Below are 26063 nucleotides of genomic sequence, written 5' to 3' on the forward strand. Positions count from 1 at the left end.
TGCATTGCTAATAATTTTTAATTCTAGTTTAAGAGCTTGTTCATTAGAGCAAATTGTTATAGCTCTGTTTTTGAGGGTGTTAATGACTCCAAATTTTTGCAAAGGGCGGTGATATGAGTTAGTCTCTGCACCTCTCCAAAGTTAATTTATCCTCTTCAAATCTTGGTGACCAGATCTAAACACAGTAATTCAGATGTGGTCTGATCAGGGTTTCATACAACAGAATTACCAATCTTCTGGTTAACTATCACTGCTGGCTAACATCCTTCTCAGTATTTCAGCATTCCTCTGGATTACTTTCACCACCTTCACCTGAACCTCAACTTTCTTGAGGTTCAGCTGAAGGATTCTTGCCTTCTACAATCCTCTAATTCAGTTCCTTCAAAAAGAGAGTGTAACCTCCCATCAGTGGATTCCAAACTTCAAATCCTTACATTTAATTGCATTAAGCTGATAATCTCATTCATTTGCTCATCTATCTAGCTTATTCAAATCCTTCCCAAGGGCCACCACATCGGCATCATTACTAATAACATTTCTCAGCTTCACATCATCTGTAAACAATCAAATATTGCCCTGCATTCCATTCACAGTGTCATTGATATAAAGGTTAAATAACACAGGTCCCAATACTGAGCCCAGAGGTCATTCTAGAATCAACAGATGACCAGTTTAATGCTGTAACACTGTAGTGAATCTTTATGTATCTTTTGTCCCTGTGTGTGTGTGTATTCCTGAAAATGGCCTTGATATAAAGGTCAAGCTATTCAGTAGTTATTTTAATTTAAATAAGGTTATTATTCCAGCATGGTAGTTGTCTCCATAATTTTTACATAATGAATGCTGATCACTATCTAATAACATAGAAAGGATAACTAATAGCTTATTACTAAAAGTCTCATAATAGAGAATAATAGTTCAATGCTTAGAAAAATTGACAAAGTTTTAAGAAGGTAATTCTAATCTGACACCGGCAATATGCAACTGTATGATAGGAGTAAAACAGTGAAATTAGATAAGCAAAGTTGAAAAGAAATTATGGAGGAGATATATAATAGATAGAAGACAATGACTAGAAGTGTGATTTGTCATCTTGATTGGCTGATTGTATAGCATATCCACTCTCTGATGAAGATGGCTTCAGTTGAAATTCCACTATGGACATGGATGAATGTCTTTAAGTCTGGTGTGAAACCACTAGCACCATGTTTACTGGAGATCTGAAGTGGCTTGAAAATAATAAGTAAATAAAGAAATAAATTGCCATGAAAATCCGAGGATTCTGCTGTGCACCTGACAAGAGGAAGAATAATTGCAAATGAGCAAAGCAGTGGATAAGTCACAAATGACCACTACAAAGGATATAGCAGAATATTTTAATAAACATTTTGTTAGTAAATAAATCTGCAATACCCAGAAGAGAGGTGTGATGCAGTAGTAAAACCTGTGCCATGCAATATGTTATTGTATATGTTTCTGAAATAAGGGGAGAGGGGAATTTCTTGCATTCAAGTTAGATTTCACTGAAACTAAAAGATTTAAGGTATGGATCCTCAGAATTCTTAGAGTCCCATGGACTGCCAAAAAAAACTAATTTAGAAATATTAGAGATGATTGGAGAAGATAGGAATCTGTTGAAAACCATTAAGAAAAGAAAAACCACCTACCTTGGTCACATACTAAGGCATGAATCCCCTACAAAAAACACTTCTAGAAGGAATGATAGGAAAAAGAAGAGGAAGACAAAGAACAGATTGAATGGGAAATATTAAGGACTGGACCTTTTTGTCCTATGAAGAATGCAAAAGAAGCACAAAACCGTACATGGTGGAAGCTCATGGTAGTCAACTTCCTGGAAGGAGATGCCATCTGACAAAACAAGCAAGTTTGAATGAGGATGATTTACAGATAAGAACATAAATGGGGAGGGGGGAAAGGTATGATGTTTGTCTCTGTGAAGATAGGAAGTGTAAGAAGGAGATGGAAGTACTGCTGATCAAAAGATTTGTAGTCACTCTAAATGGAGATGTAGGTGAAAGATTTTAAAGTATAGGTAGAGAAGATGAAGTGGTTAGTGACATGTTTTTATAGGCCTGAAAATGAGGATGGTGATTACAAGGCAATATGTTTAAGCAAAATCATTTAGAGAATAAGAGGATGCTGATCATCATAAGTGATTTTAATGTGTAAGTATAGAAAGATAGAAACTACAAAAAAAAGGGAAATGAATTTCTTGAGTTCCTGTGGAGCATCTACTTCTGATTTGCAAGAGAATACATGTTACAATAAAGTCTTGGATTTCTGAGATCCAAGATTTGTTATTATATTATTGTGAGCAAGGTGTCATCTTCCTCTAATTGTTGAAAGTAGTCAGTGTGGTGTCACCCTTCATGATCATCTCATTGGTCACCTTCATTAACTGTGACAGTCAGCCATAATAGAACTCCTTAAAGTCTACCTCAATCCAAGGATAGAGGTAAAACTAAAAGGCAGTTGATTATGTAAAGCTCAGAGGACAACTTAGAGCAGTAGCATAGGGTTAGGAATTAACTGGGAAGGGAATCAGTATCTTGGTCATTAGGCAGTATTGTATGAATGTATTCGACATATTAGAAGGAAATGGGATAGGTGTTAAATGGATGAATGGTAAGATAAAGTCATCAGTCTTCCAGAAGACATTATGGAGGTAGGCAGAAATAGTCATTCATGAAGAGCATGTTAGGAAAGTAATAGAGGTTTGAGAGAAAGTGAAAGTACAGTAAAATATATACTTTCTGAAACATAAAAAAAGAAATTGCTATACTTAATTCATTTCCAGTTCCAGGAATTCATGTATTGTGAAGTGTCTTCAATCAATCTATTCATTCAACATTATCAGATGCTGAATGGCCACTCTGTTGCTAGCTGGTGTGCCACACCAGTCCTTGCCAGTTGGTCCTGTTGTATGTTTTCCTGGAGACTTCATCTCTAACATCGGTCACTCTAGACACCATCCATCCATTTCACTGATGTAATATATTCCCCTTCCTCTTTTTTTCCAAGAACTTTACCTTCTGTTACTATTTTGAGAATTACTCCTTCTATATGTTCAATGTGTCCAATATATGTCAACTTTATTCTGTCACTATCCTTTATCTACAAGAATTATCCTTAAGGAACCTTAATATTCTACTGATCCATTGTAGCACACCTAATCTATTTTTTTTTTCACCTTTCAGTATTGTATATCCTCAACAGCCTTCTGCAACATCACATCTCAAGAGCAGCTATTCTTTTCCTATTGGACTTCTTTAGGTTCTAAGTTTTTCATATCCATGTGTCACTATTGGAAAAACAGCTGCTACATCCAAATGTTGAAAATTTTTTTCACTTAGACTATAAATTAAAGAGGCCAAGAAATTATATTCTTGGTTTAATTCTTTATTCAAGTATAAGCAAACAAATTTTGCACATGAAGTATCTTCACAACTGGACTACTTGTATATAGAGGCTAATGACTGCACGTTAATTGCATTAGTAACCCATAATGCAAGGCACATGCCCTTTCAGACATGTATAATGTTATGCATTATGGGAAGGCCCACTGCCCATGCTGATTTCGACCTTTATTGATGTCTCATCAGTGGGAGCCAGACCCAAAATGACTTCTGCATTACTTCAACCTTGCTTTCTGTTTTGGGTCTGTGTCTGGATATCCTTTGGAGAGCTAGGATGTAGTCAATCTGGTACCTTGACCTATCAGTGTTAAATATCCAAGTATAGGTCCCTTGTTTGTGTTTCTGGAAGCAGTTATCGATAATAACTAATCTGTTAGCACGGGCAAATTCCAGTAGTCTTTCATCACAGGTGTTGCATTCACCCAGACCTAACTACCATACTCTTTCCTACTTTTGCATTCAAGTCTCTCTAAGATGTAAAGTACATCTCTCTTTAGTAGGCAGTCCAAAACAATCTGTGATCTTCATAGAATTCCTCACTCTCTTCATCAGGCCAATCTGTATTGGGTGCATAAACTACCATGATTGACACATTGGTAGGATGAACCTTAAGTCTAATATAGCATATCCTGTCATTAATGGAATTATAACCAAGAAGGGTTCTTGCCTGAACTGTCTTTGGTATCACAACTGCCTCACGATGCTTTGAGTCACATCCTGAATAAACAACTAGCTTACCATCCTGTCTTTTGAAGTGAACTTTTCTATTCCATCTGGTCTCTGTAAGTCTCAGGATGTTAATTTTATACCTCTTTAGAGACAACATCATGAGTACCCATCTGTAGACCCCAAACATTCTAAGATTAATCCTATACCTTCTGTATTCCTCATTCACAATATGACTGACTTTTGTTGGAGAGTGTAATATACTTCTCAAACAGGACCCTCTGCCTAAGACACCTGAACACATCTCTGATTATTCTGCATGACACCCAATACAGAATGAGATGTATTATACAGCAGAACCATATTAGCATTTTTTAGTAAAGTAGCTGCAAGAAAAAAAGTAATGGGGTTGCCTCTCCATCTCTATCCAGACAATATCAAGAGTATTTGTGCATTCCATGTACCTATGTAAAGTTCACCTCTAAAGTTAATCCCATACCTTCTGTAATCCTTGTTTACAATATCTCTGACTTGTGTTGGAGACTGTAATATACTTCTCGAACAGGATCCTCTGTCCAAGCCCTGAACATGGCTCTGATTATTACATGAAAATGGATGCAGCATGAGATGTATTATAAGACAAAACCATATTAACATTTTGGCAGGAAGTCACTGCAAGTAAAAAAGTAGTAGGGTTGCAAAGGCCCTTTCCGCATACCTGGGAAGTTTTGATCCCAGTTTAACTTACATTTCCAGGTTAGTTATGATTTCAGCCTTTTAGGTGAGGCAAATACCTAGGAGAGAAAATGAAATAACAAAATAGGAGAGTCTCCCCTAGTCCTCAAAGACTCTAATAGTATTGGGATGGAAGGGATGCAAAAAAAAAAGAAAGAAAAGGCCCCCCCCCCCCCCCACCCCCCCCCCCCCCCACCCCCCCCCCCCCCCACCCCCCCCCCCCCCCACCCCCCCCCCCCCCCACCCCCCCCCCCCCCCACCCCCCCCCCCCCCCACCCCCCCCCCCCCCCACCCCCCCCCCCCCCCACCCCCCCCCCCCCCCACCCCCCCCCCCCCCCACCCCCCCCCCCCCCCACCCCCCCCCCCCCCCACCCCCCCCCCCCCCCACCCCCCCCCCCCCCCACCCCCCCCCCCCCCCACCCCCCCCCCCCCCCACCCCCCCCCCCCCCCACCCCCCCCCCCCCCCACCCCCCCCCCCCCCCACCCCCCCCCCCCCCCACCCCCCCCCCCCCCCACCCCCCCCCCCCCCCACCCCCCCCCCCCCCCACCCCCCCCCCCCCCCACCCCCCCCCCCCCCCACCCCCCCCCCCCCCCACCCCCCCCCCCCCCCACCCCCCCCCCCCCCCACCCCCCCCCCCCCCCACCCCCCCCCCCCCCCACCCCAACGCCCCCCCCCCCTCCACAAAAAAGATTACTCTAAATCCATCACCATTCTCTACATCCGCGGCACCTCAGAAAAAATTACCAAAATTCTAAAAAAACATGACCTCACCTCCTGTTACAGGTCTTACAGAAAATTGGCATCCCTTATCCGCTCTACCAAAGACCAACCACTTCCCCTAGACCTACCTGGTGTATACCAGGTCCCTTGCAGTTGTAAACTGTCGTACTTTGACCAAACAGGCAGGACAGCGAATATCAGAATTTCTGGACACAAGGACTACATCCGGTTTTACAAGTATAGCCATTCGGGTCTTGCAGACCATGCTCTGGATACTCGCCACAGAATACGGTGGAAGAAAGCAACAATAATACACCGGAGCAAATATAAATTCGAAAGATTATTTATGGAATCAGCCTCTGCCCTAAGAAACTCTCCAAACCTCAACAAATTTGGTTGTATGCGACTGCCCCAAATTTGGGAGGCATACATCAGCCGACCTTCAGCCCAACGGCCAAGAACGCCTACTTAGCCCGCCAGAGGGCACCATCAGGACTTCTAGGAGAACGATAGCTTCATATCTTCATTCTCAGTTACTGTATTGTTAGTGCCTGTGTGCACCTGCCTTTTTGTAAGTTCCTTTAGAAAATGGCAATGTGACATTGCCGAAATATCGGAAATATCTATTAAAGTATTATTTAATTTATATTCGGATCTACGTTGTTTCAATTCCCTAAGTGATTTAGAAATGCATAACCAACGTATAAACCTGTCTACGAGAATTCAGACTTATTGGTGAGTTTTGATATCACCTCATTATTCATGAATGTACCATTTACTGAAACACTTAACTTACTAAATTCACAATTTCCTCCTGATATATTTCAGCTATTTAAATTCACAGTACAGACAGGTTATTTTACATGGAAAGGGAAAATATACAAACAATTAGATGGGACAGCTATGGGATCCCCCATTCTCCCTCCCCCCCAGCCAACTTCTACATAGAACATCTGGAAAAGTTAGCTATCAACACAGCCTCTCTCAAACCTAGTCTCTGGCTACGCTATGTGGCAAAGGTTGGTCAATCGGTAGATGGCTTAACTGAGCCATTAGTAGCCTATGCTACTAATGGCTCAGGTAAGTAAGTTTGAGCATGGTTAGTAGTTGGAAGGGGACCAATCATTCGATGCTGTTGGCACACTCTCCCTCGATGAGTCTTTGGACTCCCTGGAGGTGTCAAATAATAATAATAATAATAATGTGTTTACTATTTGGCCACTTGTCCCAGACACATTGAATACATTTTTAGTGCATCTAAATAGCCAGCACCCTAAAATCCACTTTACAATGGAACTAGAAACCAATGACTGCCTACCCTTCCTGGACACACTGATCACACATCTTCCAGAAGGTTCCTTGTCATTCTCAGTTTATAGAAAACCCACATATATTTACACAAACAATCACACCATCACCCTTCTCAACAATATGGTATCTTAAAAACACTAACCCATAGAGCTAGAGCAATTCGTTCCAATGACATTGCTCTCACTGCTGAACTTTCTCACCTGCGTCACACCTTCCTGACCAATGGCTGTAATCCCCATAAGATAGATAAAATACTAAATGCTACCCAAAATTCCTCCCCTACTATCTACCACAGAAGACTACAACAAAACTATCTCCATCTCATGCATTAAAGGCACATCTGAAAAGATATCTAGAGTGCTTAACAAACACCAGCTTATGCACCGTATTTAAACCTTATGTGAAATTGGCAACTCTCATCCATTCACCTAAGGACAGATTCACTCCTTTATCACATCCAGGAGTCTATGAAATGCCCTGTTCATGTCATCGAGCTTACTATGGAAGAACTGTGGACATCTGCCTCAGTGAACACAAAAAATATATCCAACACTTTCGCTGTGGCAAGTCGGGTCCTGCAGACCATGCTTTGGATACCCCTGCACACAGGATCAATTGGAAAAAAACAAAAGTACTGCACAACTTCTACGAGTCAGAGAGGTTGTTCCTAGAAGCAACAGAAGCCTTAAAACATACTCCAAACCTCAACAAGTATGGCTGTATAAATCTACCAAAGATTTGGTAGACATTCATCCGAAGACCAAACTATTTTTTTTTTTTTTTTCAAAGCGTTGGACTATTATTTTTCAAAACTTTCAAAGACTACTATGCACTACTGTTTTTTTTTTTTTTTTTAAACTTAGTGGTGCCTAATTAGGACTTTAGTTTTGTGTTGCACGCTGCAGTTACTTATACGCTAGTTCCACTGTTACACCAGATTGTGGTTGTCTCACTATTGTAACAAATTTTGTTTGTGTGCTCTGAAGATACTGAATATAATACCAGTGAAATATTAGCTTTTAAGTTAATAAATAGTTATTTTTTTTTATCAATCTGTGTTCGCATCAGTACCATTAAAATCCAATTCAACATTACAGAACTGTTGTTTTGATTCATATCATCAAGCAGTAATAATTTTTCTATTACCTCACTGCTTGAATACAATGCTCTTGCCACTTTTGCATTAACAATTGCTGCATGTGAACAATTCATGTTATCTGCATTGGTTACTATTGTTAAAACTTCAGAAGCGGTTAACTTGAATGCTTTACACGCATAAAAATAACTCTCACCTTATTTGATATGTTAAATCACTTCCATTTTTTTTCACAATGGTAAGTTTTTTTTTTTTTTTTTTTAAGCTGAAGAAAGTTGTTGATTTGGCTCTACTTTTAGATGACATTTTTAATTTATTGTTTAAATACAATCCTTACAGCAGGGTGGACCAAAATGTAAACAAACTTTTGTAATTTCTACTCACAGTGTATAGAATGTAAAACAAAAGTTGATTTCGGAATGTTTATTATTATTACACAGACCTGCGATGGAAAAGTTGTCTGAGAAGTAATAATTGATTCTTAGAGATTTTTAGGTGCTGATTTCAGAAAAAATAGTAAAAAAATTCCACCACCCATCAATTTTACCCAATTTCTAATTTTATCGTTTTTATTAGTAGTATTTGGATTTAAATTCAGCACATTGGTATTTATTTTCATTCTCCTTTATATATAGCTAATTAGTTGTATAAGTGCTTTTTTGAAGTGCCTTTTTATGGTAAATAAAGAAATTTCCATGAAACTTCTCATTCTTAAGATAGGAGAGAGAGAGAGAGAGAGGGAGGAATGCAGATAAAAGTGCAGGTGGCTATTTTGAATCTGATTTGCCAAGATAACGGATGACTTTCCTGTTGTCACAGACACATTTTCTTGTGTGATTCTAGTTTTAGTTTTAGAAATATGATAACTAAGGTTATCATATTTCTGAAAGTTTTCATCTGAACTTTTTTCACAGACTGATTTAAATGACTTGGTCAGAGATTTGAGTCTTCCTTAGGAATCTGCAGAACTGCTGGGCTCAAGACTAAACAAAAAGAATTTGTTAGCCCCTGGCACTTCTTTCTCATGGTTTAGATATAGAGAAAGAGATTTTCTTCCTTACTTTTCAGAGGAAGGTGATTTAGTTTACTGTAGCAATATTCCTGGACTAATAAGCAAATTCAAAATAAAATATGAAGTCATCAATTGGAGGTTGTTTATCGATTCCTCAAAAAGAAGCCTCAAAATTGTGCTTCTCCATAATTACAATAAGTATGTTTCAGTTCCAGTAGCACATTCCATGCATTTGAAAGAATGATATGAAAATTTAGCCTTCATTCTCAGCAAAACTTAAGTACAGTGATCACGGATGGACAGTTTGCAGTGATCTTAAAGTCATATCTATGATTTTTGGACAACAAAGAGGATACACCAAATACCCGTGCTTTTTGTACGAGTGGGACAGCTGAGATCGATAGCAACATTGGATCAAGAAGGAATGGCCAGAAAGAGTCACATTAGAACCTGGAAGTAAAAATGTGTTACACAAAACTTTGGTTCCTGGGGAAAAAAATTCTTTTATCCCTGCTTTACATAAAGCTGGGATTGATGAAGCAATTTGTCAAGGCTTGTTGAAAGAAGGAGAGTGTTTTAAATACATCTGTGCAAAATTCCGGGATTATCTACAGCAAAATTGAAAGAAGGTATTTTTATTGGTACAGACATCAGAAACTTATGAAGGATAAAGTGTTTGAAGATAAAAATGGCACCTGTTGAAAAAGAAATGTGGAAAGCTTTGATAGAGGTGGTGACCAAATTTTTAGGAAATCACAAGGACCCAACTATAAAATGATTGTGGAAGACATGCTACAGAAATTCAAGGATTTGGGATGCTCCATCAGCTTAAAAGTGCACTTTCTCAACTCTCATTTAGACTAGTTTCCTGAGAATCTGGGAACTGTTAGCAAAGAGCAAGGAGAGCGATTCCACCAAGACATCAAGGAGATGGAAAGAAGGTATCAGGACAGTTGGAATGTCAACATGATGGCGGACTATTGCTGGATGTTGCACAGAGATGACCCGGAAAAAGAATTTCACAGAAAAAGTTCAAAAAGAAGCTTTGAAGGAAAAAGACAGCACAACAAGATATAAAGTATGTACTAAAGATTAATCTTTAATTACTTTAATTAAAAAATTTTTTTCCAATACTTTCAAAAATGTTTACGGAAAATTTTAAATACTGTTATTTTACTTAATAAAATATGTTTTATATAGCCCCCCCCCCCCCAGTCCTGCATGGCTCTTTGCAATTCCACCAAGGTGGTGGTGAGAAATCTGCAAGAGCAGGGGGTGCTAAGAATCTCGCAGAGGAAGGTAGGCCACCATCTGGAAATTCGACCCTATTTATTGGTTCCTTCAACACTCGAACTCTGTCTTCTGATTCCCATATTGATTTCCTGCTTCAAGAACTGCAAAATGTAAAGTTTGATGTCCTCGCTATCTGTGAATCCCGAAGAAGCTCTGAATTAACAGCAAAATGGAACAATGGCAACCAAATTTTCCTGGGAGCCTCAGATTACACTACAAGGGTGGCTTCATCATAAATGAAAAGCTAACTAAAAATATTATTTCTTGTACAATCCATTCTGAACGACTAGGAACACTAATATTAAAAATTGGAGAATCCGTAACAATAAAAATAATATTAGCCTACGCACACATTTCAACAGCTGACAAAGAAGAAATAGAAAATTTCTATGAACACCTACGAGAAACATTACAAAAAAAAACAACATGCACAATAGTGTGTGGAGATTTCAACGCAAAGATTGGTACCAGATTTATTGAAGAAAAATACATTGGACTCTGGGGGAGAGGGTAAAGAAATGAACAAGGTGAACTCCTTGCAGAATTTGTAGAAGCAGAAAGGCTGTACATTATGAATAGTTTCTTTAAAAAGAGAACTGAAAAAAAGATGGACTTGGCAATCTCCAAATGGAGAGACAAGAAATGAAATTGATTTCATCCTAACAGATTGCAAAAGAATCATAAAAAAATGTCGAAGTCATTGGGAAAACTTACTGTGACATTCATTCACACCACCGTCCAATAAGAGCCACCCTCAAAATACATTTTAAAAAAATGAAGAACGCATACGAGCATAGTCCAACCATAAAAAACACTCAAAACAGATAAACCCAGAAGAATTTAGAAAAACGGTGGAAGAAACCGACCGGAAATTAAAAAATGACATCGACGAAGATTTAACAAACTTTAACAATCAATTAATGAACTACAAAAAAAGAACCTCGTATGAACTTCCTCCTATGACAAAGAAACAATCCTTTGTCAGGGAACCCCTATCAGCAAGAACAATAGAACTATTGAAGAAAAGAAGAATACTGAAAGATACAGAAAAGGATTGTCTAGAATATAAAATTATTTGTAAACAACTGAGGCAGAATATCAAAGATGACTATAACATATATAGAACAACAAAATTGGCAGAAGCAGCTAGGCTCTGTAGTAGCCTAAAAAAGTAGAAAAAGAAATAAATCTAAAGCAACCACTACCGTCAGCCTTCATAGACAATCAAGGAAACAGACACACAAACGGAGGTGAAATGAAAAAAATAGTAAAATCGTTTTATGAGAGCCTTGACTCATCTAAGCAAGTAATGACAGCCACAGTACTAGATGAAAATTTGGAAATACCATCTGTCCTACCTGAAGAAATAAAAATGGCTATCCACCATATGAAAAATGACCGATCACCAGGAATTGACGGTATAAAATTGATGAATTAAAAATGGGTGGACAAATACTCTTTAAAGCTTTAGCAGAAAGGTTTACCTGATATTTACAATTGAGGAAAGTACCTACTGAATGGAAAACATCAACGACCATAATTCTGCATAAAAAACGGTCATAAAGAAGACATCAGTAACTACAGACCTATCTGTCTATTAGCACACACATAAAATATTCGCCAGAATCATCCTACCATCAACAAAAATAGTTGCAATGAACAGGCTGGTTTCAAAAAAAGGCCTTTCAACAATAGATCACATTGAAACTATTACTCAGCTAACAGAAAGAGGCAGAAAATACCAGATCCCACTTTGTCTTCTTTTATAGATTTTAAAAAGGCATTTGACACTGTTGTGCATAATGCAGTATTCCAAGCTTTAATAGAACAAGGTGTAGAAAAAGCATACATCCAACTCATAAAAGATATCTGCAAAGAAAGCACAACAAATATCACCCTTTTCAATCACCAGATTAAAATTAACTTAAGTAGAGGAGTACATCAGGGTGATGTACTCCTAATCTCTTCACATCTACTCTGGACGGCATCATTCGAAAAATTGACATGAAAGATGGAATAAACATTGATGGTGAAATATTAAATATCCTATTATTCGCCGATGATGTGGTATTAATATCTCATTCACCCAAACTCTTAGAATCAATGCTGAATAACATAAGCCAAAACTGCCAAAAAATTGGATTGGAAATACACCCTGACAAAACAAGATGGATAAAAAACAAATACTGTAAAGATCATACAATCACTCTAGAATCTCACCATTGAAAATGTTGAAGAATACATCTATCTCGGCCAGTCATAAAAATGAATAATGATATATCAAATGAAATAGCAAGGAGAAAAAGAGCTGCTTGGATAGCCTTCAACAAAATAAAATCAATTACCAACCAAAATATAGATATAGACATGAGAGCCCATCTTTTCAATAGTCACATCTTACCAGCGTTAACTTATGGCACTGAAATATGGAACACAACTTTAAAAGAAGAACAAAGCTTAATAACAACTCAACGTGCAATAGGAAGAAGAATGTGCAATAAACAAAATAGACCACGTAAGACACACAGAAATCAGGAAAGTCTGAACTCACAGATATAATAAAAACAATCTACAATAGCAAAAGAAGATGGGCAGGACATCTCACCAGAAGGAGAGACAACAGATGGACAGTCAGAGTTATAAACTGGTATCCGAGAGATACCAAAAGGAAACTTGGAAGACCAGCCTTAAGGTGGGAAGACCCAATGATTAAGAAAGTTGGAAGAAAATGGAGAAGAAAGGCCCAAGACAGGAATAGCTGGACTCTTTACGACCTGCAGTCATGGAGATATCCTGACTGAAACCACAGGTCCATCAAGGTAATATGTTTTAAAGCTATTTTACTGTAATATTGAGATCCATTTTGTGAAAAATCCTTATATGATAGAGAAAAATGGAAGAGGTATTTGAAATCAGCAGTAAAAATAAATCAGAAACAGATAATAGTTTCCAGACAACTTTTCATGACTCGAATTTTGCAGGCCTGTGTTGTTATTACCTTACACCTCCATGGAGTCCAAAGACTCATCGAGGGAGGGCACCTACTCTATATCTCTCTCTGTCTCCACCACTTATATCTTCATAAATAGAGGAAATGCAAAATGAAGCCTTCCTGTGTGTGTGTGTGTGTGTGTGTGTGTGTGTGTGTGTGTGTGTGTGTGTGTGTGTGTGTGTGTGTGTGTGTGTGTGAGAGAGAGAGAGAAATCCAGACAGTGGTTTAAATGTAATTTAATGCAGGATTATATTAATCTCTCATAGTGAGGCACAAGACATTCTTGTTTGTATATAATAAAGTATTGATGACAAATGTTTAATGCCCTGTATTTTGTACTAATCATCATTATTATGCTTGTTATGATTATTATTCATATATATATATATTATAAAACTTAACCTAACTCTCACTATAACAATTTATATATATATATATATATACAGGGTGTTCGGGATAAATTTGACAGTTTCGTAAGGAAAAAGAAAATCTTCTTTGTATCTATTAAATTTAATGAATTGACAAAAAAACATTACAGGCAGAGTTAATTACAATACTATCAACAAGATTTACTCAAAATAACCACCATTAGCATCGATCACAGCTTCAATTCTGCTTCGGAACCTCGAACAAGCTGATGCTTCAGTCTCCCTGGGAAGGGCCGCAAAAACTGTTTTAATTTTATCCATTAACTGGGCTTTTGTATTACTGGAAGTGCGATTGGTGTCTTTTTCAACTGCGCCCCATACAAAATAATCCATGGGGTTAAGGTCTGGGGAGTTTGGAGGCCAAACATTTGGACTGGTGAAGTCGTAGAAATTTTCAGACAACCATTTTTGACTTTTCCCAGAGGTGTGGCAAGGGGCCGAATCCTGCTGCCATACATACGGCCTACCATTGGCTACCCTTGTTATCCAGGGCTTGACTACAGTTAGCAACTCCACGAACAAAGCCCGAATTCCAATGCCAGGGTTCTTCAACACCTGTTCCTGCAGATTTGCGAGGAATTCTGCTGTACGAACACAATCAGATCGTCTGCTAGGGATCTTTCTTCTTGCTACATCCTCGTAGTCACCATTGCAAGTCTCTAGTTCATGCCTGATTGTTTTTACTGTATTCAGGGAGCATTGGGCAGCAGTCGTAATATCCTTATTTTGATGGCTGGCACGAATCATCATGATACAAGTTATTCTCTTCCATGATTCAGGTGGGTTCCAGCTATCCATCCTTTCTGACATCTTGTATATGAATGAAGAAGGGTCCAAACTTTTAAATGAAGAGACGTGTGTGTTAATACATGTAACTTACGGAAAAATATAATTAATTATAAATATGTCAAATTTATCCCGAACACCCTGTATATATATATTATAAAACTTAACCTGCATGTGTGTGTGTGTGAGAGAGAGAAAAACCCAGACAGTGGTTTAAATGTAATGTAATGCAGGATTATATTGATCTCTCATAGTGAGTCAGAAGACATTCTTGTTCATATATAATAAAGTATTGATGAATTTTTTGAACAAATGTTTAATGGCCTATATTTTGTACTAATGCATCATTATCATGCTTGTTGTTATGATTATTATTCATATATTATAAAACTTAACCTAACTCTCACTGTAACAATTTATATATGTGTGTGTGTGTGTATATATATATATATATATATATATATAAATCTGAAATTGCCAAATTTGTGAAGACAACACAAAGACTTCTGGGAATGATGAGGAGGACACTGACGTGTAGAAGTAGGGAGATTCTTGTTCCATTGTATAAGGCTTTGATTAGGCCACACATGGACTATTGTGCCCAGATTTAGTTACTGGGTATTCAGAAGGATGAAGAGATGTTGAAAGGGTCCAAAGGCGACTGACTAAGGTAGTTTCTGACCTCTGGAATGTTGAGTATGAGGAAAGATTGAGAAGATGTAATTTGCAGAGTCTGGTGGAGAGAGGGAAGAGGGGAGATATCATAGAGACCTAAAAGTTGGTAAGGGGTTGTTATAAGATCAATGGTGGAGAGGTTCTACAGAGAATAGTGTGAGATCAGGGGAGAACCAGAGGTCATTCCTGGAAGCTGTATAAAGAGGGTGTGAGTAGGTGAGTGAGAGGCAGGTTTTTTTTTGTGCAGAGTTGTGAATGATTGAAATGCCTTGCCTGAGAGTGTGGTGTCTGCAGGGAGTTTGAGTGTGTTTAAGACATGGTATGATGAGATGTGTATGTGATAAAGGACCTCCCAGATGAGTCTTTGACTCCATGAGGTCTTGGGAAATAATAATAATAATAATAATATATATATATATATATATATATGTTAAAGATACCAAGCTATTTTAAACCTGGTTTTACTCCATTTCCCAAGTAAGCAAAATATATATATATTATTATAATTCATTTTACTTGGTGGAAAATATTATTAAAACATTTTAATGACTGATACCGAGAGATAAAGAGATGACATGGTATTTTTGAAAAGATACTACTAGTTTACTAGTTTCGTTGAATTGATCAACATCTTCAGGTATTCACAATCAAAGAAATATATAAAAAATTACAGAGGCTTAAAATAGCATTAACAGAACAAGTACAAAAGACAGTAGCATGTTTGAAAACAAAATGCGAGCTTGAGTTCCAAATAAATTTATACAGGAATACCTTGTATAGCGTGGTTAATTGGTTCCAAGAAGTGTCTGCACTATGCAAAACCATGTTGTTCGAGGTCTATTTATAAAGGTTTTCAATTTAATTTGTTTATTACAAAAATTTTGGATAATAAAAATGTTTAAAAATGAAAATCAAATGTTATTTTTATTAACTAAATAACAAATAAAATCCTTTTAAACTGATATAAAAGTTGTAGAAAACAAAACAAACATTGCTTCAATTTTAGCATACAGTAATTTACTTTTTACTAAAGTAGTCTTTTAGTGTTTGTTGAACCATCCTTGTCTTCTTTGTCTCTCCAAGTACTAGATCTTTGTAGAATTTGGTGGCATTATTGAGACTTTGTCTCACTTTGATGCTGCTTTCCAAATTCGGGTCGGCATTTATGAGAAAGTCGGAAGCTTCGTCGATTTTTCTCACAAAAGTTGAAAGGTCAGCAAAGGAAAATTCTTCAACCATGACATCAGTGGGGTCATCTTCGTCTTCTTCTGCTTCATAGGCTCATTGTTCCAACTCCAAAAGGGTTTCATCATCCAGATCATTTGAATGAGAATCAATACATTTGTTCATATTGTTACAATCTAAACTTGTAAAACCAAGATCTTTGCCTATCTGCACAATTTCTGTTGAGATTTCTTTCTGTGTTGCAAAGGCAAAAAAAAAGTCCTTTGAACAATACGGCTAGATATTATGCCATACGGCTCTAATGTTGCTTTGAGTCACTTCTTGCCAAGATTCATAAATATTTTGAATGGCATCTTTTATGTTAAATTTCTTCCAAAATCACTCAAAGTCCAAGAATCTTCTTCTGCTGCAGCTTTAATAGCTTGATCAAAAGTTCATCTTAAATAGTAAGCCTTGAAAGTGGAGATAACGCCTTGATCCATCGGCTGCAAAATTGATTTTGTGTTTGGAGGGAAAAAATGAATTTTGATATTTTCATCTAAGTCAATCAATAGAGTTGGATGGCCTCGCACATTGTCTAATAAAAGCAAAATTTTGAAAGGAATATCATTCTTTTTACACTAGCTTTTAACTTCAGGGCAAAAACAAGTTTTAAACCAGTTTTCGAAAATTGAACGAGTCACCCACTCGTTATCCCTGAGGGCTTTTTTATTCGAACGCCAATGAACAGGTAAATTGTTCTTTGTAAAGCCTTTAAGAGCTCTTGGGTTTTCCGCTCTGTACACTAACAGTGGTTTCAATTTTAAATCACCTGATGCATTACCTCCTAGTAAAAGTGTCAATCGGCCTTTTGACACTTTATACCCAGCTTGTGTTTTTTCCTTCTCTGCTAGAAATGTGCACAATGCATTCTTTTCCAGAACAAGCCAGTCTCGTCAGCATTAAAAATTTGATCATCTGTGTAGCCTTCAATTCATTGGAAAATAATTCTGCAGTTTTTGTGTCAGCGCTTGCGCTTTCACCTTGGATTCTTACGTTATGGAGTCCCATACGCTTTTTGAAATTGTAGAACCACCCCAACTTGCTATAAAAGTTTCACTGGTTGTACCTCCTTCATTTTCGCTTTCATTTTCTTTTATTTTGTCATATAGACTTGTTGCTTTTGCCTGGATTATCATTTGACTCAAAGGAATCTTTTTCTGATTACAATCTTCAATCCAAATCATTAGAAGGCGTTTAATATTTTCCATTGTAGTAGATCGATTTCTCGTGATCACTTTTGACATATAAGAAGCGGTGCTCATTTCATGTTGTTTAATCTTTTCTTTGCTCTGAATAATTGTTCGTACAGATGACTCATTCATTGAATTCTCACGGGCTATTTTAACAAATGAAGCGCCATTCTTGTGACATTTTATAATTTCAAGTTCCTTCTCTAATGTCAACCACTTACATTTTTTTTTGTTACTCCAACAGTGTCTTCTTTGTTTTGTCTCTTTTCACTCATACTTAAAAAAAGTATTAAATACTAATATTAATGTGACTAATAAAATGCCACGGGGAAAGAACGTGTGTACGTGAGAGCCAATTGAATAACTATTGCATAAACCTGGCTCTTGACTGTCACTTGCCGATGCCCGGGAGTCGCCGGTCAGTGTTGACAATGTTAGTGTAATAATAAAAACCGCGTTAGACCAAAACCCACGTTGTTCAAAACTACACTATCAAGGTATTTCTGTATGTGTGTATATATATATATATATATATATATATTATAAAACTTAACCTGACTTTCACTATACCAAATTTATTTACTATAAGAAACTACTAAACTACAGCACAGGTATTTTTCTGAATTATTTTATAGATCAGTCACATGTTTCGGTGTGCAAAGATTCAAGGACTTGATACTTGTGAGGGTCTACTTCTTTTTGGAAAAGAGCATTTTTATGTTGTTGATGGGTTCACTCTGCTCAAAACAAGAGAGATTAGAGATATAGATTCCTTGCCTGCTAAGTATGTATTAATATTTAATATTAATAATATTATTAATAACAAACTTCTCTGGACATAAACTCATTCACCAGATTACTCAACTTTATATATATATATATATATATATATATTGATCCCACACACACACAAGGTCAAAGGGCCTCTAAGCATATGCCATGTGTAGGGGTGCAGTTAAGAACTGAGATTGAAGTTTATTGATATTTTATCGAAAAGTTAAGGTTGTAGTTGTTTGGAAATACTTCATAAGGAAAACTGTTCCAAAGGACAGAGGTAGACTGAAGAAATGGATGAAGAGCAGGAGCAGGTTTGGTGCATACGCTTTACTGAGCTTGCAGTTACGTAGTAAAGGGATGTTGAACGTCTGCTGCTCTTGTATTAACTGGTGTAGAAAAAAAAGGAGGCATGATAGTTGCCAGTTCACTGGAGCAATGACCATTCAAGTACTTGCAGAAAGACACAGTGTTGAAATATTGCATCTGTGCGATAGTTAGGATGCAATGAATCTGAGAGAGAGAGAGAGAGAGAGATAGGGATCATCTATGAACTGAATTTCTCTCCTCTGGACAGTTTGAAAAATTTTTAGTGAAGTTTTAAGTGTACCATCCCAAACATGTAAGTATGGGCAGATTTGTATAAAGTTAAGAGTAAGTTGCATGTAAAATAGCATCTTGAATAGAACAGAATGCCTAGTTTTGGATGCTGAGGAAGCTATTGATGTAATGTATTTATTCCAGGAAAGACTGGAGGTAAATGTTAATCCAAGCAGAGAGATCTGATCCTGTCTGGTGATTTGTGTATCTCCGAGGGCTTTTTTGCAAGAAAACAAGTAAAAGTGTCTTTTGACAGCATTGAAGTTGACTAGATTGTTTTCACTCCAGTCATTCAGGGTACTTATTACAGATGATCTTGAAGCTGGTAAAGCTTGTGTACTGTGTAATGCTTATCATATGAGTAGAATGAGTGAAGAGTGCTGTCATCAACAAATCTATGAATAGGGTTGGCAGTCAGCAACTTAAATGAGTATCGTATTTGTTTTGTTCTGATGTTTTTTATTCTTATAAATTTAAGATAGATAACTGCTGACACCAAGTCTGCCTGTGTATTTGCAATATTTGTTAATAAATCTCATAAAAGTGAATAAAAATTTATAAGGTAAATCTAATAAAAATTTCTTCTTTTCTTATATGAAGCATTGTAACTTTAATGAAATTTTAAGCATATATTTTTGTGTTGAGTAGAATTCTTATAAAATCATGATTAAACAAACAAACAACAGTATATAAATATATATTTTCTTGTATGACGCTTTATGCAGTTAACTCTCACTATAACTCCATATACAGCACCATATAGCATTACATTTCTTAATTCATTGTTAATCAATTAAGTATATTTGTTAGTTACTATTAATTGCTTTTAGTTATAGAAATTTAAATATTTTATATGCTTATTTAATGTTGCTGAATTAACTAACAGTTGTTAATTATTTCATTAGTATGCATGATCCAATTATACCCAATTCCACTCCTCGAAGTAAACACCAAAAGCGCACGTGAGTAAACATTTTTTTAATTAAAAAAATTATTAGTTTTATTCACTTATTTTTTTTGAAGCAGAATGGGTTTTTATGGTTTTTAATGGTAATTAAAAACCCATTATGGGCAACCATAAAGGGTTTTTAATTCATACATATAGGTACTAGAAATTTTATGAGTATTATGCTAAGGTAATCTAATAATGATTTGATTATATGTATGTATGTATCTATGGTATTTTTTCCTCATACTTATCAATTTCTTAGTTTTACTTTTAATTGAAGGGTAACACCTAACTGCTTTACTTTATATCAGTAGTTATTGTTGTTATCATCAGTCATCCATCAGACATAGCCCACTAACTCTGTACTCCTAAAAAACCAAAAACATTTTTTTAAATCTACACCTCATAGCTTAATTCTTCTTATACAGCTTTCAGATACCCTCTTCTTCTCTTTATGTAAAATCCCTATATACAGATGATAATATATTCTCATAAAAATAAAAAATATTGATATCACTTTAGTCACTTTGTTTAGAACTCTTTCTAAATTCTCCTGAATGCTAATTCGGGGGGGGGGGGGAGCAACATTATCTGCTTCCAGTAATTCACATTTCTTCATTTATCTTTTCTTTTTTTTTTTTTTTTTTTTTTTTTTTCCGGTTGGGTATGAGAAGCAGTATCCTCAGAGAGGAAAGAGTTTGTCCTAAAGATCTGTTTTAGGACCACTGTTGTTCACTTGCATGTTAACAATATTTGGAGGCTTAACAAAAGAAATGAAGTACTTTGCAGATGCTTCAAAATTTGTAAGAAATGCAAATTGGAGGACATGTTGTGGCCTTGCAGAAGGATCTGAATAGACCATATACATGGACTAATCTGTCCGTGTGGTTAGCCTAGCAGCTGTGCGCTTAGCAACCATATGACTGGGGAAGGAGTGTCCCAGGTTCGATTTCCGTCAATGACGTGAGGAATTTGGGATCTTCCTCAGCCATAGCCAAGTTAGCTGGTCTTGGGTACATGCAGTAGGGTTTTTTCCGCCAGTTTATCTGGCATTTTTCATCCCGCAAACCGGCCCCGTGAACACACATGGATCTACAGCCATAAATATTTAACCCACCATGGGGGGGGGGGCTCAACTTGCCCCAATAGGGACGGGAGAGGAAACTCCATACGAATAAATAAAATAAATGGGCTAATCTAGTGGGTAGACATTTTGTTCAGCGTTGCAGAGTATAAGGTTAGGAAATTTGGTAAATAAGGATGGAATGCTGAATATACAGTTAGTGAGAAATTTTGAAGGAGATGGAAAAGATGAAGATCTTAGAGTGATGGTAGACAGTGACCTGAAGTTTAGAGAATCATATTGCTGAAATTATGAGAAAATCACAACAAATTATGGCAATGATGAGATTGGACCTTTACAGCAACAAGCGTATGGTTCCATCATGTAACTCTTGATCAGGCCTCATGTGGACTGATATGCACAAATCAGATCACCTGGTTTTCAAAGAGAGGAGAATATTTTGGAGAGAGCCCAGAAAATATTACAAAGGCAGTATTGGATCTTTGGAATGCTAATTGCAGAGCTTTGCAAATAGGAGGAGGGAACAATATGATGAGACTTATAAGTTGGCAAGGATTTCTTAGCAGATTAATGTGGAAACGATTTTTCATAGAATGGTGGCCGCAGACAGGTGTCCTCTGTTCATAGAATAGTATTTCAGGAAACAATATGCCATCCCTATAAGCTGTACAAAGAGGATGTGAGCATTGGAGTGAAAAGTAGATTCATCAAGGATTCCCAAAAAAATAAATGAGGTTTATTTTTTTTGGGAGGGGGTGTCATTAGTTCCTAATAAACCCAATTTGAGGTCAGTAAGATTATCTTCGGAATCTTTATAGAAAATATTTTCTCACAAAGATAATGCTAGAAACCTAGAATTAGTATACAAAATTAGTATATCTATCGCAACCCCTAAATCCCTATTTTCATCTTTACCTTAAGTATAGTTCCATCAATGTGATGCACAGCTTGTAATCTATTTATTCCAAAATTCAGGACTTTGAATTTCTTCACATTAAACAGATACCCATTATCTTTTGCTCATACTGACAATGTACTGAAATCATCTTGCAAGCTCTCCTCATCGTGTTGGTTAACTATTACTCTACCTAAATTTACGTCATCAGCAAGCATCTGAATATTTCCTTTCAGGTTATTTCCTATATCATTTATGTACAAATTAAACAGTAGTGATCCTAGCACTAAGCCTTGCAGCACCACTAGTCACCTGCTTTCACCTGGACTCTGCTCTTCTACATACCAATTTTTGATATCTGTTTAGAAGTCACCATCATATCCCCATAACCAGTATCATATCCATCCCTATTTGTTCTAATTTGCATAACAGAATTCGTATGGTATTCTGTCAAATGCCTTTGCAAAATTCATTAGAATCATTGTGTAGCCATTTCCTTTATCCAACTCAACTGTCATTCTATTATAAAAAGTTAGTAAATTACTAAGGCATGACCAATTCTTCATGGATTATGATATTCTTATCCACCCATTCTTGAATTCTCTTTTTGACAAATTTTTCTAGTACTTTTATCACCATTCCTGAGATACTGATCAGTCTGTAATTTTCTACTACAATCTAGAACTTCCCTTATGTAAAGTAATTGTTTTGCCTCCTTACCACTTCCTTGGAACTCTACCAGAGCTGAGACTTAAATTAAAAAGCCTAGTCAGAGGCATTGTCATTTCCCATGCACATTCCTGCAAAATGCAAGTTGATATCCCATCCATCTCGCAGCTGTATTTACATTGAGACTCCGCGATGTCCTAAGATCCTCCAATTCATCCACCTGTGTTCCCACCTAAGTCTGTCACATATATTACAGCATTAACCTCACTTGGATGATATATGGCTACAAAGTGGTCATACAGTAACTCAAATGTTTTATCTGCTTCTGTCACCTTGTAACCATCACCACTCATTAAGGTTATTCTTCCATAGTCATTCTTCCTCTTACTTGCCACACACTCTTTGGGATTTCCTTTGGCCTGCTTGGCTTGTTTCTTCCAGTAATCTGATTTTGCATTCCTTAAACTACTGGTCACCTTTCTTGCCGACCCTAGTACTCTTCATGAGTTTGCTGGTGAAGTTTCTCATTATATACCCACTGCAGCATTTTCTTTTTCTGCAGTTCATGCTTAATGACATTACTCATCCATCTAACTCCTACCTGATTAACTCTCCTTACCTTAGGTGTAATTTAATATTGCTTCCTCTAGATGTCCTGTAACTGTCGCCAAGTTACTACTAACATCCTTATATACCAATGGCACAGCTTCAAACTTCCTCCTAAGTTTGTCATAATCGCCTGCCTTGTAGTTCCACATATAGGGAAATAAATTAAAACACTATGTTTATTTTTGAAGTAAAACTTTAATTCCAACATTCTAAAATGTTATTTTTCTTGCTTTTCCATTAGCAATGTCGATGACATTGTCGAAGTCTATTTCATCACTCAGTTGCTATTCTATAGACAGTATGGCAAGATTTCTTAAATGCAAAGTGCCACCTGTGGTGGGGCCCCCAACCTCTGCTCTACCCCCTAGCTACTCCACTGCATTTTGGCTGCAGTTCATCTACTATCATCAGTGGTACCCTATACATTTTCATTAACCACTTAATGAAACCAACATTGATATAACAGCAGACTTGAACTTCATCGCCTGTATTACTCATATTATTGTCATCACATAATTTGAGATTATATTCTGTTTGGATTCACTTTCTCTGTAGTCTGTAGTAATAGTTCTGCCTTCTTATCTTGTATCTTTGTCCCAAATTCACTGTACTTATTACATTCTATTCCTTATAATATCTATATATCTTTATAGTATATAATATCTAATATATTCTAATAATTCTAATATGTTGTATATAATATCTATATCTAGAGCAAGCAGTGAAGTTTTATAATTGATTAGGTGATTGAGCATGCATTCATGTTCTTGGGTTAATAGACTGGAGATGAACATTTCCCAGATACGAGACAGTTTTACGAATCCAGATTTACTCGTGATTGTTTTATAGGGAAGTTCAAGTAACACTCCTTCATATTTGTATTTGCTTCTGTGAAGTAGAGTAGATTTTTTTCTGTGGATTTTATGATAGGTATCTGATGCATGGTCTGCCAGTCTTGACCACTACCATAGCACTTGTACCAGACAGTCTTTGTATCCAGGGATTCTGATATTAGCTATCCTTCCTTTTGGACAGAGTTCAAGATAAGAAGCCAGAATGGAAAGAAATGGAGCTGGCTGAAGAATTGGATAAGTGCTGGATCAACATAATAGGGATGACTGAAACAAAAGAGACAAAAACTGATATCTTTCTAAACAGTAAATACAAAATATTATATTCAGACAATAACAATCAGGGAAAAGAAGGAGTAGCTATAATATTTAACACTAAATACAAGGATAATCTTCTTGAATGGTATCAATATCAAATAGAGTGATGTGGGCAAATATCAGAATGGAGGACTGGACAATGAGACTTATTTGTGCCTATGGTCCCACAAAAGGTTCTACTAAGATAGAAGGGAGGAATTTTTTGAGTCTTTAGAGACAGCAACTGACACCATGAAGAAGAAAAAGTTGTTTCTTGTTGTGAATCTATACAGCAGAGTAGGGAAATGATTGTCAGACATACAAAAATATTTTGGGAAAATTTGGAGAAAAGAGCAGAGCTAATAATAATGGCAAATACCTGTTGGATTTCTGCTCAGGATCTGGACTGGTTATTACTAACACAGTGTTCCAACATTAAAATTTGCACAAATTTACATGAAGAGAAGATGCAAGGAATAAGAAAAGTCTATTGTGGAATAAGAAAAATATACAAACATTATTCAAGAAAAATGAAAGAGTTTGAGAACTGGAACCAAACCTTGGAGATTCATTGACAAGCCCTGAAGAAACCATTGATAGAGAGAGGCACTTGGGAGAAGGGGGACAACATCAGGTAACGCTGAACGTAGTGGAGTCTAGAGGGGGATAATGTTGGGTATAGAAACAGTGGCATTTTTATGCTTTACACCAATGCCAGGAGTATCCAGATTAAAGGAGAGGAATTGATGGTGCTGATAGTATCAACCTGGCCAAAGATTATTGGGATCACTGAGACTTCGTTGATAGAAGAGGATATAATAACAGGAATAGAAGTAACAGAGTACAGCATTTTTTAGCAGGATAGGAAGGGAAAGCGTGGTAGTGGAGTACTGCTTATGGTAAGTGACTCTTTATGTCCTCTAAGAATGAAGGCTTTGGAAGGCAGTGACAGTAAGGATTTTGAAAGCATATGGTGTGAGGTAGAGATAGCCAAGACGGGATATTTAGTGGGGTGTTGCTACAAACCAAGGAGCACAGAGGGTGGGGACCAGGAGATGTTTAGACATTTGAGCTTGGCAAGTGCAAAGAAGAATGATTGTTATGGGAGATTTTAACTACAGCAGGATAAATTGGAGAGAGGAAGATGCATTTAGCAATAAGGGAATGGAATTTCTAGAATTCTTGAGGGACAGATATCTTAGGCAACATGTAGTGGAGGGAACAAGAGGTTCAAGAGTTTTGGATTTGGTCTTAGCATCAGAAGAGCTGATAATAAGTGAAATGACATCTCTCCCACCAGTTGGAGAGAGAGAGACCATGTAGTTTTGACTTGGCAGATGAATAGACATGCAGGAGTCTCAAATAGATGGGAACGTATGTGGAATTATGAGGCAGGTGATTACAATAGTCGAAGACGTCAACTTGGGGAAGTTTCATGGAGGGAGGAATTGGAAGGCCGGGATATCATTAGTGCTTGGGAAATTGTGAAGGAATATTTGTTAGCAGCAACAGTAAGCTGTATTCCACAAGTGAAGAAGAGGACACAATTTGGTGTAAAGTGGATGACAAACAATATTAAACAGGAGCTGCATGTGAAAAAGAGGCTATGGAAGAGATATAAGGAGACAGATGAAGAGCAGATGCATGAAGAATATAAGACACAGGCCAGGAGAGTGAGTAGCATGATAAGGAAGGTGAAACTGGAATATGAGAAAAGATTGACTCTAAAAGAAAATCCTAGGGAATTTTTTAGCTATGTGGCCAGT

General features: G+C 37.0%; 1 protein-coding gene across 3 annotated transcripts in view; it reads left to right on the forward strand.

Moving 5' to 3' along the window:
- bchs (WD repeat and FYVE domain containing 3 bchs) overlaps positions 1–26063 on the forward strand; it is a 1305514-nt gene that overhangs the window by 918493 nt on the left and 360958 nt on the right. For all 3 annotated transcript variants that reach the window (XM_090399415.1, XM_090399420.1, XM_090399430.1), the window contains exons 49-50: positions 18205–18353; positions 19849–19905. In XM_090399415.1, the coding sequence (XP_090255541.1) occupies positions 18205–18353; positions 19849–19905 (206 nt within the window). The remainder of the gene's footprint in view (positions 1–18204; positions 18354–19848; positions 19906–26063) is intronic.

Source organism: Typopeltis vanoorti, chromosome 1 (genome assembly GCF_054136105.1).
Source record: "Typopeltis vanoorti isolate ZY-2024b chromosome 1, IOZ_Tvanoo_1.0, whole genome shotgun sequence".
In the NCBI taxonomy this organism is placed as follows: domain Eukaryota; kingdom Metazoa; phylum Arthropoda; class Arachnida; order Uropygi; family Thelyphonidae; genus Typopeltis; species Typopeltis vanoorti.